This window comes from Rhinoderma darwinii, chromosome 10, assembly GCF_050947455.1.
Source record: "Rhinoderma darwinii isolate aRhiDar2 chromosome 10, aRhiDar2.hap1, whole genome shotgun sequence".
Taxonomy (NCBI): domain Eukaryota; kingdom Metazoa; phylum Chordata; class Amphibia; order Anura; family Rhinodermatidae; genus Rhinoderma; species Rhinoderma darwinii.
This window is the reverse complement of record NC_134696.1, coordinates 95,346,067-95,367,814: the sequence shown is the minus strand read 5'-3', so window position 1 is coordinate 95,367,814 and position 21,748 is coordinate 95,346,067. Positions and strand designations below refer to the sequence as shown.

Below are 21,748 nucleotides of genomic sequence, written 5' to 3'. Positions count from 1 at the left end.
CACACACACACACACACACACACACACACACACACACACACACACACTGTGCCCCCTGTAGATAGTGCCTGCCATAGAGCCCCCTGTAGATAGTGCCCCCATATAGCCCACCCCTGTATATAGTGCCCCACAAATAACTCCCCCTATAGTGCTCTACAGATAGCCCACCTCTGTATATAGTGCTCTACAGATAGCCCACCCCTGTATATAGCCCCCCTGTAGATATAGCCTACCCCTGTATATAGTGCTCCACATATAGTCCACCCCTGTATATAGTGTTTCACAGATAGCCCACCCCTGTATATAGCCCCCTTGTACATATAGTCCACCCTTGTATATAGCCCCCCCTGTAGATATAGCCTACCCCTGTATATAGTGCTCTACAGATAGCCCACCCCTGTATATAGCCCCCCTGTAGATATAGCCTACCCCTGTATATAGTGCTCCACATATAGTCCACCCCTGTATATAGTGTTTCACAGATAGCCCACCCCTGTATATAGCCCCCTTGTACATATAGTCCACCCCTGTATATAGTGCTCCACATATAATCCACCCCTGTATATAGTGTTCCACTAGATAGTCCACGCCTGTATATAGTGCTCCACAGATAGCCCACCCCTGTATATACTATATACAAGGGTGGGCTATCTGTGGAGCACTATATACAGGGGTGGACTATATGTACAAGGGGGCTATATACAGGGGTGGACTTTCTGTGGAGCACTATAGGGGGAGCTATTTGTGGGATACTATATACAGGGGTGGGCTATATCTACAGGGGGACTATATACAGGGGTGGGCTATATCTACAGGGGGACCATAACTACAGGGGGACCATATCTACAGGGCTGGGCTATATACAGGGCTGGGCTATATACAGGGCTGGGCTATCTACAGGGCTGGGCTATATCTACAGGGGTGGGCTATATACAGGGCTGGGCTATATACAGGGCTGGGCTATATACAGGGCTGGGCTATATACAGGGGGGCTATATCTACAGGGGGCTATATCTACAGGGGGGCTATATCTACAGGGGGGCTATCTATGGAGCACCATATACAGGGGTGGGCTATATCTACAGGGGGCTATATACTATATAGCCCCCCTGTAGCTATAGCCCACCCCTGTATATGGTGCTCCATAGATAGCCCACCCCAGTATATTGCCCCCCTGTAGATAGCCCCCCTGTAGATATAGCCCCCCTGTAGATATAGACCCCCTGTAGATAGCCCACCCCCTGTAGATAGTCCCCCTGTATATAGCCCACCCCCTGTAGATATAGTCCCCCTGTATATAGCCCAGCCCTTTATATAGCCCAGCCCTGTATATATGATCCCCCTGTAGATATGGTCCCCCTGTAGATATAGTCCCCCTGTAGATATAGTCCCCCTGTATATAGCCCACCCCCTGTAGATATAGACCCCCTGTAGATAGACACCAAGTCCCCCCCCCATAGATAAAGCCCCCCGCGAGTAGACAAAGTCCCCCCCGCAGATACAGCCACACTTTTATTACAATTAAGAAGAAAAAAAACTATTCAAACTCACCTTATTCCCGCTCCCACGCCGTCCGGCAGCCATGGAGACCTGCTCTCTTCTGCGCAGGTCTCCAGGGGGTTGAACGCAACGTCTATGAAAGGCGCTGATTGGCTGGGCAGGATGACTTTCCCTGTCAGTCAGTCAGCGCCTTTCATAGACGGAAGCGTCAGTGGTACAAAAGGTACCAGTCACTTCATTCATGGAAAGGCGCTGAATGGCCGGGCACGGAACGTGCCCGGTCATTCATTGCTTCTAATTGTACCTGTGTCCTTGCGATACAGGTACAATTATAGTGCAGGAGGAGGTGGCGCTGGCGCCCCCCTCTGAACTGCGCCCGGGGCACATGCCCCGCCTGCCCCCCCCTAGCTACGCCCCTGACTTTAGACTCCGCTCCCTGGTTTAGCCCCCCCCCCCGTCAAATCCCTTGGTCACACAGAGTGGGTTCACACCTTCCTTCGTAGACCCCGTGACAGTCTCATTATCCACGGGTCCGGTGACAATCACACATGGAGGCATAGTCCTCAGGGGTGTTGGCTGAAGAGTCGGTCACCTTAGGGTTGGAAGACTTTCCTCTGTGGTCACTTATAGATGACTATAATTCTAGCCAGGAGGTTCATCACCGTGTAACAATTATACAGCAACGACACCATCCAAATCCTGTGAAAAAGGATTTACAGCCGGTGCCAATTGGCAGGATTAAGTGAAGTGAATAAACGTGTAATTTGAATGATTGTGATAGTAATAGATGCTCCAGGGAAAGTTTGGCTTGTAATATTCAGGTTTTAGAGCACATGATTATGTTTGGATGGGAGGATCCCACCTATGACTAATGGAACGGATCCAAACGCGGCAGATAAACAACAAGAGTTTAAAGAAAAAACAACACACAGGACACTTTTTATAGCTGGCTGGGTGAAACCAGATTAACTTTCTCAAGAACCACGAGGAGCAGAATTACTGAAGATGGAGAGGATATCTTGCTTGTCATGGAGAAGTTCTGCTCTAATGGTCTTCTGCTTGGTCTACACACTTGGACTGAAAGGTAAGACGTCTCCAGATGACACAAAGATCAAGCCACAATCAAACAAAGGTTTCACTAATCCATTTTTGTAATTAAGACGGGAATCAATTAAAAATGATCTCCTGATTTGTGAGAAGGACCATCGGTGAAGCCTATGATCTTGGACCACCACTTATTTTTAGGCTTCATCATTGTGATCTTCTTGCCCAGTGCCATGGTTCATGGGTGATACTTGGGGGTACGTAAGACAATATATTAGGTTAAATAACAAATAATAGACCCCCATTTACAGCCACGGGACATTTAAAGGGGTTGCCTGGGTAGACAACCCCTTTGCAGGTACCCTTGTAGAGAATTCTGAGTCTATAGAGGGTGGTCCCGCATTCAAGTAAGCGTGGAAAGCAGCTACAAAGTGCAACTCTCCCTCAAGAGATCCTCGGGCATTATCCATTACATGGACACGCAATTGCCTTCAAGGGGTCTTGTAATGATTCGTTCTCTCTGCACAGTCACTTCAGTGAAGACGAGGACTCACTGGGGGGATTATGGGGGTTACTACTATTGTTTATGGTCAAGTGACCCTCGGAGTATACAGGGGATATCCAAATGGTGGAAGGGTACAAGAATACAGAGACTATCCAAACTGTGCCACCATGCTACCCACCTAATTACTAAAACAGTACCTAGAATTATCCAAGTTCTTCCACATGACAGGTATCATTCTTTATTTAATTTGGGATCAAAATCTTCTTTTGTCACTCCTTTATTATGTTCCTACTGATCTTGTACTAAGGATTCTTGTAGGTCATAATTCTCTGAATTGCAAAATTATCTTAACATAATGTGTATATTTAGCTTAGTATGTTATGAGTTCCAAAGGGATCTAGAGTGGTCACTAAGCGGGGGACCCTCCTCTATAATGTCTATATGTTCTAATCGAGTGAATGGAAAGTGGTTGTCTTCTTTTAGATGTCTCCTAATGTAGCATTATTAATTGTTGAGGAGCAATTTTCCTTCTGCGTATTCATACAATCCGCCTCCAAGTCCAAAAATATCATGCTGACATTTTTTATTTTTTTTATGGAAACCAATTATCCATAATGTAGAGCAGTGGTCTCCAACATGGGTCTCCCTAGCCACGGCTTAATGGAAGTTGCAGCTTCAGGGCAGGCTGGGAGTTGTGTTTTCGCAACAGCTGGAGAGCCCCAGGTTGGAGACCACTGTAGACGACAGATCCACATTTTTGAAGGAACAGATTTTCTGGACAGAGAAATGCTCAGGTGTGTCTTGGGCTCCTTCAAGCACCGTAGGGCTGGCATATGCCTAGTTTTGCCTGGTACTGATAGAAGTGCTGGGCCTGAATACTTATATACAATGACTCAGTGTATCATTATAGACAGATGAGCATGGTATTGTGAGTCAATGCTATACTTGCAATTGAGATGAGCCAAGACACTATCGTGTGCAGGAAGGAAGAGGTCTGCCAAACCGGACCCCCAATATTCCCCCCAGCCCCAAGCACAGATTGCAATTTCTTTAAAGAACACTTAGGGGATGGGTGTCTACATAATGTTCCATCCTCTTGGCGGTTGGTTGGGGGGGATTGGCATGGGATGGTTGGTGACAAATTTAGACTATGTACTATAGAGTCAGTTTGTGGGCTGTCGAAGGCAATTTAAATTTTTCTATAGAGCCTTCCATTCTCAATAAGTCGTTTAGCCATATACACCCACTTATATTACAGTAAATATTCCAAAAAGAATAGAGAATCGAAATTCTCGGAGCCATCACCATTCCAATGTTATGCTTTATTAATATTAAGTATAGATTTATACGGAATACATGGTCTATATCAGAGTTATATCATGTATGATTCCAGTTTATTGTAGCATACCATTGATTCTCTATAATAATATTGCAGTGTAAATTGAAGGCCTCTAGTGGCCATCTGTGGTATTGCAGTTTGTGTAATATATTATGGATTGAGGAGACTTCCAGATACATTTTAACCTCTCTATGCGCACTCGTTATATGTGATTAATGCATTATATGATAATAAATGAAGTTGCTCTTATCCATGTCTCCTAGTGATACATCAGACCTTAATACGATCTGTGACAATCTCTCCATCTAGCTTTACTATATAAGATTGTATGATGTATATATCACTTGTGTTCAGTATATTTGGGTCCGTTTAATATGTCCTCCGCTTCATACACTTTACAGATGTGATGTCCCAGTCCCTTGAGTGTTACTCTTGCACGGACCAGGGTGAGGGGGGCTGCTTACCTGAAAATGCTGTTAATGTTTCCTGCTCCTCAGATAATAACGTGTGTCTCGAGATCATCAGCGCCATAAAAACAAGTATGTATAATTCCAGATATTATGGAGAGGTCTGTGTCGTACATAAAGATTGGGGGACCCCATGGATAAAAATGAAGATCCCCCACTGTCAACACATTGATTTCAATGGGCTCTGTGTAATACTTAATTTCTCCTGTGGAGGCACTGCAGGCAAATTGAGCACTTATTGCCAGGTTTCCCCACAGATAACAGCTGATTACAGCGGTTCCTAGCAGGGAGACACTTTGTGATCTGCTTATTGTCAGGAGACCCTTCTAGCAAGTAGGGATTGTCCAACGAAGACAACCACTTTAAGCCTTGCCCCTGAATACCTTGCCACCCCTCCCAAACCACCCCTGCCCACACACTCAGCACAAATAATTTCATAGTGCTTAAATAATTCTTTCATACAGTTAGTGAATTAAAATGAGTTTAAATTAGTAATTGTTGCAGGTGGGATTTGCAAACATTATCGAGGTGCCTGCCGACAGGTGAGATTTGTTTTACACAAATCTGCCTAAACTAGCCAATCATGATTAGACTACACTAGCCAATCATGATCAGTCTACACTAGCCAATCATGATCAGTCTACACTAGCCAATCATGATGAGCCTACACTAGCCAATCATGATCAGTCTACACTAGCGAATCATGATGAGCCTACATTAGCCAATCATGATCAGCCTGCACTAGCCGATTATGATCAGACTACACTAGCCAATCATGATCAGTCTACACTAGCCAATCATGATAAGCCTACACTAGCCGATCATGATCAGCCTACACTAGCCGATCATGATCAGCCTACACTTGCCGATCATGATCAGCCTACACTAGCCAATTTTGATCAGCCTACGCTTGCTCATAACTAATGCAACATTTTCAGGGTGTCCTGTGGGCCCAGCGTTTACCCTACATAAGGTGATGTGTCCATCAAGTTCAACTTTCCACAGCCCTTCGTGTTTTATCCCGGGAAGACAAAAGAAACCCCCTTTGTAGATAAGTTTAACTCACTGGGAAAACATCCTACCTAACCCCGCAAGAGTAGTTGGTTTATTTTCCTGGATGTCATATCATTGTACCCTTTGTTAATTATAACTTGCAATACAATCAGTCATTAAGTAAAGGTCCAGACATTACTTAAATTCTATTATTGTTTTTGCCATTGTGGTGGCGCATTCCAAAATTTGACTGCTGTAACTGTAAAGAATCCTTTCTGATAGTGGTGTTTAGACCAACTTTACTACACCCATAAGGAATGTTCATTTTTCAGGACAAATAAGCCCAATTTCTATAGCCTTTCATTACTACAAAGACCCTTCTTACCATTCATGAATCCATTCGCCCACCTTTGAACCCTTTCAAGCTCTCCTATATTCTTTTTCACAGTATGGAGCCCATAATTGCCGCTATATTCATCGTTTTAATCAGTGTAATAATTTTTTCTCTCATTCAATAGGCCATAATAACCATATTGTTCTGAAGAAAGGCTGTGGCTACGGTGATGTGTTAAGACTGGATAAAACCATCTCCTTTCATGGGATCTCCATATTTATTCAGCTGAATCAATGCAACAGCAGCTTGTGCAATGGAAACATGGATCTGAAAAACTATCAACTAGCCGCTGACGGTAAATGCTATAAAATACACTCATGTTTATAATCGAATTAGCATTTTAGGCCATGACTTATACTGCTGTTTGGTTCTTGCAGATAACATAACTCGTCTTCCTAATGATGAAAAATGCTACAGTTGTATTGGAAAGCCCAATGAGGAATGTTCCCCATCGAATGCTCCCGTCATGCAATGCTACAACTCCTATAGCCATTGCTTTGATGGGAATGTCAAAATCTCTATAGGTAAGTATTCATGTGATAGGTATAAGTGTATAAAACACACCTTGCGCTCAACTAATTCAAGCCACGTACTACCAGATGTTTCAATGTCTGTTCCCTTAAAGGGAATGTCCAGACTTATACACAGATATGTTTTTTTTATTCTAAATAGATCCAAAATTCTGCGCTGATTAATTTTTTTAATTATCTTTATATCGTTTTTCTGATACGGAGCTCCAAATATCCTGTGTAAAGACAGTATGCAGTAAGCTCTTAAGCTCCCCCTAGTGGTGACTACTGTCAGCCAGAATGTTATCATATAACTGTCTACACAGGGGAACTGGAGCTCTGTATCAGAAAAAAAAGAAGCTCTGACCGCTATAAAGATATTTTATGGAATTATTTAGCACTGAATTTTAGACCGACAATGGTTTAGACATGGTGTTAAAAAGTGGGCATCCTATCAATGCGTCCACCACTTCCCAAGAGGACCCCAACTGTGCACACTTCTATATACAATGGATTAGTTCTACATTCATATGTCCGCACTTTGGACATCACCACGTAACGTTATTATTCTTACAATGCAATTTCATTAATCCTATAAGGAAAATTTTCAAAAATAATACTTTAGCTATTGATTTTTAGATACATTTGACCAAGGTCCGAATATTCACCACCCTTATGAGTATTTCACACAGATACGTAGCTGATGAAGTCCTGTAGCTAATCAGAGCACTCGTTAGTTATCCTCATCCCAAAATATTTATCACCTATATAATGGGAGACCTGAAGTGGGAGGGGCTTTGACAACCTTTACCCAATCTATGCTTCTTCAAGTTAACTGTGACACCGTAGAGCAAATGTATTAACCAACAAAGAATTATGGGACTCTTTTCTTCCAATATAGATAATGACACAACCCTAATACCTGTCAAGAGCTGCACCTTAAATTACCGTTGCGCCGTACAGACGATAACCTATGGTGGTGCATTCTTCGAGATTAAAGGCGCCTGTTGCTTCAGAGAACTTTGCAATCAAGACCTCTCCAACGATACCCAGGTGGGAGACCTGCCATTACTAGTACTCCTTAATGATGTAAACGAACAACAGACCACCACCGCTGTAAAACTGCCATGGTTAACCCCTACACATATGTTGCCAACCACAAAGGGCACCATCCTGAATGGTGGAGAAACACAAACTGCTCCAAACAGCACCGCAGCTACACGTTCCAGTAATCGGCCCCAAGGGAACCAAGCTAATAACTTCGCCTTTGGACTGGTCTACTCGCCTTGGCTTCTTTTCATTTGTGTTTGTCTTTCATGATCGTTCCGTTCCATCTCCTGCTTAGGACGGCGTTTGTGCATTTTTACAGAAAGGATGAAGTTGTATTAAGGAATCTGTCTTATAGAACAATGTGCTTGAAAGTTACTGACTAGTTTTAAACAATTTAGTCCAGTTGTCTTCACTTACTTCCCCTGCTCACAGCCTCCACTGTCTCTCATATATTCAACACAGACCCTGCATCATCCCAGCCAGACATTTTTGATTAACCCTTTCACTGTCTTAGTCCACCAGAGACGTAACGCAGAGCTTTTCACTGCCCTGGATAAGACCATACAGTAAATCTCTTCACTGCCCTAGACCACCAGGGATGTGACCATAAACCTCTTCACTGCCCTAGACCACCAGAGATGTGACCATAAACCTCTTCTCTACCCTAGATCCCCAGGGATGTGACCATAAACCTTTTCACTGCCCTAGACCACCAGGGATGTAACCATAAACCCTTTTACTGACCTAGACCACCAGGGATGTAACCATAAACCCTTTCACTGCCCTAGGCCACCAGGGATGTAACCAAAAGCCCTTCACTGTCTTAGACCACCATGGATGTAACCATAAACCCTTTCACTGACCTAGACCCCCAGGGATGTAACCATAACCTTTTTTACTGCCCTAGACCACCAGGGATGTAACCAAATACACCTTCACTGCCCTAGAGCACCAGGGATGTAATATAAACCCCTTCACTGTCCTAGAACATTAGGGAGATAACCAAAAACCCCTTCACTGCCTTAAACCAGCAGGGATGTAACAATACACCCCCACACTGCCCTAGACCACCAGAGAGGTAACCATAAACCCCCTCACTGCCCTAGACCACCAGGGATGTAATCATAAACCCCTTCACTGCCCTAGACCACCAGGGATGTAATCATAAACCCGTTCACTGCCCTAGACCACCAGGGATGTAACAAAACAAAAAAACCTCATTGCCCTAGACCACCAGGGATGTTACCATAAACCCCCTAACTGCCCTAGACTACAAGGGATGTTATGACTATTCATCTGTTTTGCAGAGAAAAATATTATTTTTAAATATTAGATGTCATTTGCAGGGATGCTGGGGGAAAGGGGCCCACATGCTAATTGTGCACAGGGGCCCTCAGTTGTCTGCATTTAGCCATGATTTGATATCTCTGCATCCTTGTCTTCATCACCCTTCTCTTATCTATACTTGAAGATGTTTAATATCCTAATGCTAATCTATAAGACAATGGACAAAATTTTAAGGTGGGAATGATCTTTGCATCCATGGTGGAAACCTCAGGGGGAACTCCTCAACGGAAGGGCAACGCTGATGTGAACAGGCCCTAAAACCAACCCAAAATTATACTAAATCCGACCATTGTCTGTGGTGGGGGAACATTAATCCGACCGGTTAGATTTTATCTGTTTGACCCTATTGGTTCAAATAACCATCTGCTATTTAACGTCTATGGCCAGCTATCTCTCTAAGTTCCTATTCGCTATTGCATTTAGGCATGTCCCATGTCAAGACATCATAAAAAGTCATCAAGATTTTCGCAAAATGTTATGATTGCGTTTAAAATAGACCATATAGGCTTATTAGATTAACAACATGATGTAGAATACAAATATTGGGGTTCATCTCATTAGTGGGACTTTTTTAGGGGTTTTTCCTACCTTGACTAGAATGAATCAGGGAGAACTTCTAAAGCTGGCTGTAGCTAAAAGGCTGAATTTTGACAAATTTTCCCCATTATTGGTGACTAATTGGTCGCGTTCGATGGTGCAAATGATCGCTAACCAACAGACCACTGGCCATAGGTTTAAATCAGCTGTGAATGGACCAGGTTAACCTCAATAGTGACATAACAAGAACATCATCAAAAATAGTGCTGCAGTGTCCAAAAAGTGAATCCACCCATACAAACAAAAAGAAAACAAAATACTATGAGGTTGTCACAGCCCCGCCTCTTTTGCTAGCATTACTGAATCCTATATAATAATCATTATATATGTCTTGATTTGTGATAATTAAAGATCAGTTACATCCATAAGGTTTTTGTATTTTTCTTAATTTTTTGGGTTTAATTCTGTAAAATTAGAGGATAAGTAGAATGTTTTTATTTTTTATTGTTATACACTCACATAGATTCTCCAAAAAAAATAGGATACATGGTTATTGAATGGCAGTAGGTGTGTGGCCGAAAGCTGTACCACTATTGTAACCCCAAAAAACACGTAGCCAAGGGCAGGTCATGCGGGTGAGATTGGCCCTTGAAGAGAAGGGGCCCAGGACAGGTTAAGTAAAGGGCCTATTACACCGGCCGATAATAGGGCCGGTATAACAGGGGGATGTGCTGCCGTCAACGATAATATTTGACTTTTTTAAAACGATACGATCAGCAGATGATCGAGCGTTTGCTCGTTCATCTGCTGATCGCTGCTCTGTTTACAGGGCAAATAATCACCAAGTCCTCCGGTCCTAGGTAGTTAGGGGTGTGGTGATGTTAACCAGCACTAGAAGGGGACCCCATTAAGTTTTTTGCCCTCTCATCTGTATGGTTTCCCCTGCGTATAAATACATGCATTATTTGTCGCGATTTGCCGCTATAGTGGGAGGGACTTTCTCCTGTGCTCATTATCGCCCCCTGCTGAATGCTGCAGTTTTATCAGTTGTCAATATGAGTGGGTGAAAGAACTTCTACATTTTTCCCCTGTGCCCTAATATTTTTGTCACACCTACACAGATGTCTGTTGCAGGGAGTTTCTTGGGAACAAAGCGTGATTGTGAATATTAATGCACCTTGCGCAAAGCATCAAAGCACACGGACGGGAAATGATGGCCTTTGGCGAATTGTGAAGATCAGATGATGTGATGAAAGAGGAGCAAGTTAGGACTGAGATACACATGTAACTCTTGACATAGTGGGGTTCATTATATTTCCATTGAAATGAACCCCATTACGTAGAACTGACTTTATGGTGCGTGTATCACAAGACCGGGATGGGACGACGTCCGCACGCTGGACTTTACACTTCATATCTGCGGGGATCACAAACAAACCCCAAACAAAATGTGTGAAAATTGCCATGTGAATAAGCCCTACAGAAATTATGTATAAGGCCTCATGCACACGGCCGTAGCGTTACCCGCAGGCCGTCCGCAATCACGGACCGTACATATATAAGATGTGCATTGACTTTTAGGTCCGGGCTCCCAGCCTATGCATGCACCGTGGAAACCAAGGTCGTGCGCATGGGCCCGTAGAAATGAATGGGTCCGCATTGAATTGCAGACGCAAAAATATGTTTGTGTGCATGAGGCCTAACATAATGAGCGGCGGTCCCGGTGATTGGACCCGTATGACCCAGTGATTTCCCCCAAGGGGCTATCAGCACTGACTCCTTCCCTCACGATCTAAATGTCTGCGGATTTATCGCAAATTTTGTTGCCGATTTGATGCATTGCATTGGGTAAAATCCGCAATGAAAATCTGTGACAAATCTGCGACGTGTGAACTCAGCCTTAAAGTAAAACTCCACTTTTGCCCAATTTCCACAAATAAAATCTGCATAAAAAGTTTAATATTTTTTTCAAAAACTTTGCAGCATTTATCTTGTGATGCTTTTTTAATTCTATGATATTTGATATTATGTTCAGACAGAAAACGAAATTCAGACATCTGATGTTTTCTTGATACCAGAGAGATGTGCATTGTGGGAGCACAGGTGACAACTACGCAGGTAAAGGTGAACTCAGGTGCTCAGGTCGCATGACTGTCTGATGAACAATATACAAATTCTAAGTATAACTTCGAAGAATTCAATATTTTATGTCGATTGTAAATCTGAAAAGCGGAGTTTTATTTTAAAGAACGAGGAAGGATACTCCAAAAGAAGACACCTTTACATAGTCAAGTCTTACCATGTGACTAAGCCACTTTCTTACGGTAGATGTTAAAGGGAGGCTGCATTAATGTTAGACGTTCCTTCACGTGGGAATAAGGTTGTCAGAACACAGTCTACTCCAAAAAAAAAGTTTGGCAATGTCCGAAGGAGTCTTGTGGTTTGACAACCGAATTCCCACGCTCTTGTTGCAAGCAGAGAGGACAATTAGGGCTCATTCAGACGAGCGTGTATCAACAACGGCCGTCACACGGACTCATGTATTTCAATGGGGCCGTTCACACGACCGTTGTTTCACCGGAGCGTGTGAAGGGTCCGTGAAAGAATAGGACATGTCCTATTTTACTGAGCGTCACGCATCTCTCCTCAGACTCTAGTCTATGGGGGATCCGTGACAACACGTCCCGCACTGGTGCACCTCCATACAAGAAATACTCGGAGTCTCTTCATGTAATCCAATATTATTTATTTATGAGTACAATAAATAAAATACATGTGACGTTTGGAACAAATGTGATAACAACCCTTTCACCAAAGTTCCCGTATATTTACAATCTTTATACAATCCTACACAATGGCGCAAGTATCAAAAAGTCGGTGCACAAAAAACTACAACGAAGCAAAAGTCGACCAATCAGATGGAAGTTTATATTTTACTTGTGGAACGGCATCTGACTAGTCACAATAGCACTGGTTTACTGCAGGTTATGGGGGTCACAGGTGGTCGGAAGTGCGGGTGACATTCAGTGAGACATCTGCCCAACCCCCGGCCACCTATACTCCGCTGCCATGAAGGGCGCCAATCCTTCACTGTTATATAAGGAATGGGAACAAACAGACATTTTGCAATATGTCCAAAAATCTCTTGCTCTACCAATCTCCATCACTCCACCCGCAAGAACTGAGTTTTACAATTCTTGCATCAAAGTTGCAGTGTGGCGCAACTGTATGGGAGGTGGCAGTCACGTGTAACTTTGCATAGTTTATTCTGTTAAAAAAATAGTTTGTGGATGTATGTGATTTTTTTATGTATTATCGAAAACATATAAATATATACGACAATGGTTTGCTTCTTATTTACATATTTTTTCACAAAAATTTACGTGGTAAAGCCTACAAACACTCGAGAGGCAGCCATTTTGTGGGCAGGAATAAAACTCAGCATAATGTGACCAAGAACCAAGTGACATCCCCGAAACATACGCAACAAAGGATCTCTAGCCACCAGTTTCTTGTGGCTTACAAGGCAACTATTTTGTGATCTTAATTTACTCCACAAAATGGCTGCTTTTAGTGCCTCAGAGATATCAGTAGGTTCAAGTTGCTGATTAGGCAGCCTTGTGTATTGGTAACAGGTAGGCGTGAAATCCTATACAAAATGTCACATTTTTCCTGTCACAGAAAATCAAATGGCGACTAGTCTCAAGCATATTCAATGGCAGACATGATAGGCCTCAATATCAAAACAGCCCTTCTTGCCATAACAGCCAATCAGAATCCGTGTTTCATTTTTTCAACACAATGCAGAACATAACAGCTGAATTCTGATTGGTTGCTATGGGCAACAGGGTCACCTGAGGCCCAATGTGAACCGTTCAACTTTATTTATAAATGTGTTTTAGCAGCAAAATTGGAACAAAAACATTGCATGACATGGAAATTTCACTCATTCTTGATTGGGCCCCCGGGGGTCTCTATGCGGGGCCCTGCTTGCTACATTATATGATATATGCACGTTCATAAACCACATGACCAGCAACAGCTTCGATTCCGTCCAAACACAATTCAAAACCATCAATACTTTTTTAGTAGAGAGATCAATGACTACTTAAGCCACAAGGAGGGCAGCGGCTTATGCCATCTTTCTAGTACCACATCCAATATGAGCTAACTACGAGTATGGTGCCTGTCGACCATTACTGCAATAGCTGCACCCCATTGAATTCAATGGATTTGGTGGGATAGGGGTTGTATGAGGTAAATAAAATGACATGCAATTCACATTGGCAGCCCTCTCGTTCCGGGCGTCATGCAACGCAAATAGTGATTTAGTAATAGAGACCTACCCCTCATGTATTGATACGGTCTCCGAGAAGAAATGTCTTTGTTACCCGTAGCAACCATTTATGTGACCACTTTTCATCTTTCCAGTGCAATTTAGAAAATGAAAGCAGAAGTCTAATTGGTTGCTATGGTCACCAAGCCACTTTTTCCTATAGACAGTTCTAATATATTAGGTCCTGTAGATCTGCGGGCTCAGAAATCTGGCCTTTATATCACCCCCCGGTTTCCGCCATCTTTAGAACATTTTCTCTAAAACTTCCCGAGCCTTTGGCTATTTCCCATTGGTTCTTGGTAATTGTCCAAAATATGCCATTGCAGTCAGGGCAGCCATTCTGAACCTGAGGTTCTTAGGAATCTTTTTTCCTATGTCCTTGTTTCAACCTCAAAATGGCTGCCTGTCGCAGTCATTTAACCCTTCATGAGGTTTGAAGTTACTTACTAAGTCACAGGATTTTCAGCTATTCACAATATACAGTAAAAAATACAGTGGAATTCATCATGTTTGGTCATGAGCTTTGATATATATATATATTACATCCAGAATGGATCAAATAAAAGTTCACGCGAATACGTAGCAGGCGGATGAATGGACGTCTATGAATAAAACTGCATTCACCAGGGATTGTCCAGTAAAACTTCCCATACTCCTGTCATGTGCTTCATAAACTAAAGTTCTTTATTTTTCTTCCGTGGCGTCAGTCATATTTCTCTCACAAGTTCCTTCTTTGCAGAACAAGTCTGTGCTTCATGTGCTCGTCTTCCTCTATCTTTCCCTCTTAGCGCAAGTCCCAAAAACTCTCAGTACCGCGAGTTCTCCTCAGCCGCCGTGACCATGACGTCCATCCATATCCTCATGGCCTCTGGGGTCGGTGCCACCATACAAAACAGACGCTCGAAGGTCTTCAAACAAAATGTCAATTTAGGGTGTGGGCTCTGGAAAAGTAAAGAAAAAATAGATTTAGCGTTGGTGAATTTGCCAAAAGGTCATTAAAATGGTGGCACAACAAGGGAAGGTCTGTCCATAGGGGAAGATAGATTTGTGCTGCTGTAACGATATATAGGAATTGGGTATCTCTCTCCCAGCAGAGGCGATGTAAGGCAGATTATGGTAAATATCCTCCGACCCCATGTTTGGAGGTTAGTAGGTAACTATGGCTGGTATTAGGCCGCATGAGGTATTAGTGGCTTACATTTTTATGGGGCCTGTTACTTTGGGGGGGGGCACCTATTGGCTGGTAAGGTTATGGTGGGGGGTACTGTTTCTGGAACTGTTTGGCGAGGACACTTTGACTGGAACGCTATGAAAGGGACACTGGCACTGTATGGAGGGGACACACTCTGGCGAAGTATGGTGGGAACACTGACTGCTACTGTATGGTGGGGACACTGGCACTGTATGGAGGGGACACTGACACTGTATAGAGGGGACACTGGCACTGTATAGAGGGGACACTGTGGATGACAATGTATGATGGGGACACTGACTGGCATTCTATAGAAGCGACACTGTGTCTGGCACTGTACGGAGAGGACACTGTGTCTGACACTGTATATGGAGGACGCCCTGACTAGCACTCTATGGAGGGGACACTATGGCTTGAACTGTATGGTGGCGACAGTCTGATTTGATCTGTGTCTGATTTGATCTGTATGGTGGGGACACTGTGTCTGACCCTGCATGATGGGGACACTGTGGCTGGTACTGTATGGAGGGTATGCCATGGTTGTCACTACATAGAGGAGACACTGTGGCTGGCACTGTATGAAGGGGATACTTTGGCGAGCTCTCTATCGAGCGTACACTATGGCTTGTACTGTATGGTTGGGACACTCTGACTAACACTGTATTGAGGGAACACTGCGGTGGGTAATGTATGGTGGGGACACTGTGGCTGGTACTGTATGATGGGGACACTGCGGCGGGCTGATCTCCTGCTTGTATATAGTCACTAAGCTCCTTACCTTCCAATATATTTATAATGTACAGTAGGGGGTGCATTATCTCATATAAATCTTCCCATATACATTGCTCACCTTAGAAGCACTGCGTAAGTGATCATAATAGACCTCTTCTATAGCCTGGAAATAGATCACCCCCTTCAACTTCTGCTCTTCTTTGTCTGCAGAACATTTAGACATGTCATGATATACAGTATACATATACGTCACTAATATCCATTAAAGTACATTTTCAGCTGTAAGTCGGTGACATTGATTTGGTAGAAGACGACAGATACCTGCATAATACGCCAGTCTTCTCTTCTGCCGGTCAAACACAAACCAGCGCTTCTTCCACGTCTTTATCCTGCCGCCCATCTTTACCAGGTAACCCTTGCAGCACATTGCGCTGACTCGTACATGCGGGCAGGTCTCTACACTGTGACCAGAAGCTTCCAGGTACGATCTGAGGTCAAGAGGTGCCTGCGAGGAAAACAGAGAGGGAACTGTAATCTGTGTACAAACCCGGAGCAATCCTAGGGGTACCCCGCCTGGCGCTCCTCTAAACTTATATCAGTACCCGTGTTAAAGGGGAATTACATCTAAAATGATGCTTCATCCCATGTGACCGCGGCTTTTATGCAACAATTTGGTGCGGTTTATCCCCAGGAATTCCCTGCGGCCACCGGGGCAGATACCAGATACCAAGGCCCGGTACGAAATGATCCATGGCCCGGTATTGGTCCACAGCCCGGTGATTGGTGGATCACTGCTTTATACGCCTGTATTGCTAGGGATGAACTGAAAGACTTTATTAATATCATAAGTGAAATATCTGCAATTTCCAATAGAAACCGGCAGAATTCTAAGTGCAGCTTTGGATGTGACTGGAGTAGAAAACATAATGTAACTGCATTAATTAAAGTAAAACGTAACATTTGCAAAGTACCTGAACATTTATTGTAGACTTACAAATTTGTTAAAGAAGAAAATCCCCCCGGGTGAGAACTGGGGCGTGAGGACTTACTGGCTCTGCTGTAGGTTCAGGTGTAGCGGCCTGTACTAAGGGGGGGTTGGAGACAGTGGCTTCTTCCTTGGCGTGGTTTTGTTCTGCTTCCAGACATTTAGTCATTTCTTTAGCTGCTCTCTTCTCCTCCTAATATAAGTAAAGGGAGGGTAGGGTCAGCAGGGTAAAATCTGGAAAATACTCTGCAGCGCCGCCTGCTGGAGGATTAAAACTAAGCAAGGAAAATAAACAATCCAAATAAAGGTGTGAACCCTTCACCAGAATCGTGCGAGGACACGACTATAGCACAGGTGTCTACATCAATACAGGCGATGCATTGTGAAACACAGAAACGTATGAAGTCACGCTTGGCCCCTGTCTCATTACTTAAAAAATGAACTCCACCCTAGAAAAACAATGGCGCGTCCAAGAGGGAATAGATATAATAAACTGTCTTATTCTCATCAATTCTGGGTTCGGCAATGTGGTTTCTTTGTCTCAGACTTACTCTGTGGTAAAATATTCATCAAACTAGTTTCTAGAAATTGCCACTACATGCAGAAGTAGCAGAGCCGAGTCTGTGACTGTAGCAGAGCAGAGTTTGTCGTCTGGTACAAGTCTCGGATTCAACACAATGTCTGCGGATTTGCGTACAGACGACTAAGTGGAATTCCTTCAATCCGACATTTGATAATACAGAGAGTCTGAAAAACGAGGGTTGTAACGTCTCAGACTGGATACTAACCTAAATGGCGGTGTGTAGACCCCCCCTATGACCTCCAGGGGCGCACACAACCAACACTGGTCATTACTAAACACAAGAGAAAAATATTAACCACTTCTCGGCCATGGCATTGCCCACCCCACACCTGTTTCCTGATAGATATTCAGAGGTAATAAAGAGTCCAGTCTTACCTAGATTTAAAAGGGCCAGTGTACAATAAGGTCACGTGGTCCCTCTTAACCGTGGCCTACTGATTCTGCCCCTGTACTGCTGGGCTATGCGCCCATTGACACTGCGCCACTTCGTCTCCCCATCACTTCGGTGCTCCCAAATATGTCGGTACTCCACGACAGCCCTTTTTACTAAATACGGCCATACACACGAGACCCTCTCAACATCCTAATGTCTATGGAGACTGCCTGAGTGTATGACCCAGCTTTTCCAGAGCCCTGAATGACATCCCATCCCAGTTATATAGTGATACAACCACCGCTATAACATTTTCTGCATGACTAGGCAGCGTCCGGGGAAAGCTGGATCCGGACGCTGTATTTGGTCGTCACCCAGCTTTTCCAGAAACAGATATTATAGTTTATGGGAAATGCTCTCGCTTCTGCTTATCGACTGTGTTCGCAAAGGGCTCGGAGCAAACGTGAAAAACTCGTTTGTCAACTCGGGTGAGGACACCGCTTGCCAGGGAGCAGCAGAGAGAGAGAGAGGCTGCTCCAGTGGAGTGACAGCGAATAAGTTGTGTATAACCCATATATTATAAAGTGAGGCTCATATAACACACACATACACAGCTCTACTATACCCAGGGACGGGGCACATACATACACACTCCAGCTGGCAGCAGAGCGCCCATACCCGTGTCCTGCGCAGCTCCTAAGTTTCTCGTCTGACTCACGGAGGAAAGAGCTTGTGCCCGAGGCTCGCCTCCGAAAAGCAGAAGCACTTGTATGACAGTCATGTGACAGCGAGGTCAGATGGCTGCACTAAAGCTCAGCCCTGCACACAGCTCAGTGAATGGGATGCAGCACCGGGGTTGGCTGACGGTGGAGAGTACAATGGGGTTGGAAGGGATTTATTAAAGCGAAGCTCCACTTTTGGCTTAACGTTGTTTAACCCCTTCGGACACAAGTAAAGGATTCCTATATGTTATGGTTTCATTTACATTATAAAGATTATATATATATAAAACTGTATATTAGTGCATTAGCCTTCGTATTACCAAATACAAAGGCAATTGCCAGGGAATACCTACAATATAAAAGAGGCAATAATGGGGGTCTTCTTAAAGGGATCAAGGGTCATGTCATAAAAAAGATTAATTTGCCCGGCCTACTAATCAATATTGGTGGAGCCAATGTCATGTTTGGCAGAACGCTAACTCCCTTACCCACCCCCCCCCCCCTAATATACATGCAAATTCCCATTGGCCAAGTTGTTTTTTGGGAGATAAGCAGCGTACAGACACATCGCCGCCGCTTATCCCGTGCAAAACAATACAATTGGAGAGGTTGAACTCTCCCTTGTAGGATCCTTCTTACTCCCCTCAGGATCATTGGCCAGTGACTACAGATTTCCACTTTAAAAAAACATATGATCCCTATGGCAACTGTAGCGCAGGGAGAGAGGGCATGTCTGCTCACTGCTGCCCCCGCAGTGAGACCAGTGTAAGTGCTCTCCTCACCACATAGATACTGCCCATCCTCCTAATACACCTGAAACATTTACCAGTTGCTTTCCAACACCTGGGATCAGGGGGTAGAGCGGTAGCAGGCACACCCAGGCCCTGGTGCCCAAATGCACACCCGTCTACATAAGAAGACGCCAATATTATAATTGGCACATGGTAGGTGGGGGTCCTGTTAAAGATTTGGCATTGGGTCCCAAGAGCTTTAATGACTACAGATTGACCCCAGCTCATATATACTGTAGATAATTTCTCACCCTGGCCTTCAGGAGGCGCTCTTTTTCTGCCATGGCCTCAAGCAGCTGACGTTCCATCTCTGCTATTTTAGGTATGGGTCTATGGAGAAGGAAGAAAGAACGACGTTAAAGAGAAGTTCTACATATAGTTACACTGATGATGAAGATGAGGACTATCAGGATTACCTGTATGTCAGGGGGAGTCTGGGGACACTGCTCTGCAATCTCCCCCCGCAAGATTTCCTGTCTTCACCCAGGAAATTGTGGTTTCTTGTGATCTGAAGATTTGGGCTGATGGCTAAGGCGATCTTACCGCCCGAACTGCTGGACGATACGGCGAGATGCAGAGCCAGGCCGGCGCTCTCCAGACATGCTGCAAGACAATGGGTGACAGGTATGACAGTCATTCAGTTATCCGGCAGGTGAACACAAATCCTCCGTTTTAGGTGTCAATACAGAAAATATCTACCAATTCATAATCAAGTGCTGGGTCCCGGACTCCATCTTTCTCTCCTTAGAGGGCAGGATCAGAAATGCCAGAGGCAACATAACCAAACTACATCCTATCTCATCCCTATCAAACTCTGGCTTGATTAAAATTCTCCTACCGTTTTGCATGTACAACTCCTACCCATACATATGTGTCTCCATGGTAACAGACTACAAACCAACCCTTTGTAGTCTGATCCTGCAGTCACGTGTTACCCTTTTCCATCTGCCTCCTCTCCTACTGTCTGTGGGTTAGAAGGAGGAAGTGGAAAAACACATGACAGCAGGATCTGACTACACAGGGTTTGTTTGTATTCTGTAACCATGGAGACACATAGGTCTGCATAGGAGCTGTATACACAATATGGTCGTTTTAATCTGCAGAGTTGCTTATTTTTTTAAATTTTAAATGCCATGAAACAATAAAAATAATGGTTGTATTATTTACAACTGTGTATACTGCTTGAGCGCAGTAAGGAGGACATCGAATGGAGCGGTGGTGGTGCCCGCCGCTATATTCAAAGTCTATGGGAATGATGGAAACAGCCGAGTACAGCACTAGGCTGTTTCCGCTAGTTCCATAGACGTTGAATGGAGCGGCGGGCACAAATGCTCGACAACCGCTCTATTCTATCTCCTGCGGAGGTGAAATGAAGAGAAACAGGGGTTTGGGACTCCGTTCTCGTGATTGGTGGGGCCCCCAAGCGATCAGACAATTATCACCTATCCTGTGGATAGGAGATAATTGTCAATTCTGGTACAACCTGAGGGATCAGCAGCTGCCAGATACCTGTGTCTCCGCTTATCTCCATAGGAAACAAAGAGTCTGACAGGTAAAAAACCAACCTGTCGGATTCTTGTTTTCCCCTGAACGACCGTCTGATCATCCTCATAGACATTATAATGTTAGGCCTTGTTCACACGGCGTGTAATCAACGGATTTTTACCGCGTTTTACGCGCCGAAAAAAAGCATAAAAAATGCATGCTTTAAGCTTCCCATTGACATCAATGGGAAAACGCATTGTAGTGCATACGATGCATTTATTTTACGCGCTTGTTTAAAAAATGCATCGTGTAAAAAAAAAAGCAGCATCAAGTCAATTCCTGGCGCGTAAAACGCACCAAAAATGCGCCTAATTCCCATAGTCAATGGGAGACCTAATTAAGCGCCCAAAAATGCGCTGAAAATGCTAGCGTTTTTTACGCGTTTACACGTTGTTGTTTTTTAGCTCTGTGTGAACAAGGCCTTACAGTAATCTAATCACTGCGACTATCTGGTATCCAAGCCATAGAAAATAACAGCTGCAATGCATTCCGATTGTAAACAAAGAAAAAAGTCATTTTATATATATATGACATCTGCTTGCTGTCAGTGAATAGTACTAAGGTGGAAAATCCTGCGCAGACCCGATACTTCTCACGGCTGAATGTCTGTTATAGTTGTATTCAGTCTACACAATCCTGTGAGCAAAAGAGGCTGGGCTCCAGGTTGCTACATCTTACCTGCACTGATACATTGTAAGGGTATGTTCACACGGCCTATTTACGGACGTAATTCGGGCGTTTTGGCCCCGAATTACGTCTGAAAATAGCGCCTCAATAGCGCTGACAAACATCTGCCCATTGAAA

At 44.0% G+C, this 21,748-nt stretch overlaps 2 protein-coding genes across 3 annotated transcripts in view; one reads left to right on the top strand and one right to left on the bottom strand.

Moving 5' to 3' along the window:
- The first annotated feature begins 1,938 nt into the window (after positions 1-1,938).
- LOC142661581 (ly6/PLAUR domain-containing protein 3-like) lies at positions 1,939-10,097 on the top strand. The gene is made up of 5 exons (XM_075839006.1): positions 1,939-2,584; positions 4,790-4,927; positions 6,367-6,537; positions 6,620-6,766; positions 7,653-10,097. Exons 1-5 carry the CDS (start codon positions 2,506-2,508, stop codon positions 8,069-8,071), a joined length of 954 nt encoding a protein of 317 aa, XP_075695121.1. The 5' UTR covers positions 1,939-2,505; the 3' UTR covers positions 8,072-10,097.
- Positions 10,098-12,414: 2,317 nt separating this feature from the next.
- Positions 12,415-21,748, bottom strand: part of PHLDB3 (pleckstrin homology like domain family B member 3) — a 46,446-nt gene continuing 37,112 nt past the window's right edge. For both annotated transcript variants that reach the window (XM_075840365.1, XM_075840366.1), the window contains 6 exons: positions 19,816-20,002; positions 19,651-19,729; positions 16,995-17,123; positions 16,267-16,450; positions 16,064-16,149; positions 12,415-14,962 (listed from right to left, as the gene is read on the bottom strand). In XM_075840365.1, the coding sequence (XP_075696480.1) occupies positions 14,828-14,962; positions 16,064-16,149; positions 16,267-16,450; positions 16,995-17,123; positions 19,651-19,729; positions 19,816-20,002 (800 nt within the window). In that variant the 3' untranslated portion in view covers positions 12,415-14,827. The remainder of the gene's footprint in view (positions 14,963-16,063; positions 16,150-16,266; positions 16,451-16,994; positions 17,124-19,650; positions 19,730-19,815; positions 20,003-21,748) is intronic.

Coding starts and splice junctions, on each gene's coding strand:
- LOC142661581 (XM_075839006.1), top strand. CDS start 2,506: ATGGAGAGGATATCTTGCTTGTCATGGAGAAGTTCTGCTCTAATGGTC. Junction 2,585..4,789: donor CTACACACTTGGACTGAAAG/GTAAGACGTCTC, acceptor TACACTTTACAG/ATGTGATGTCCCAGTCCCTT. Junction 6,767..7,652: donor GAATGTCAAAATCTCTATAG/GTAAGTATTCAT, acceptor CTTCCAATATAG/ATAATGACACAACCCTAATA.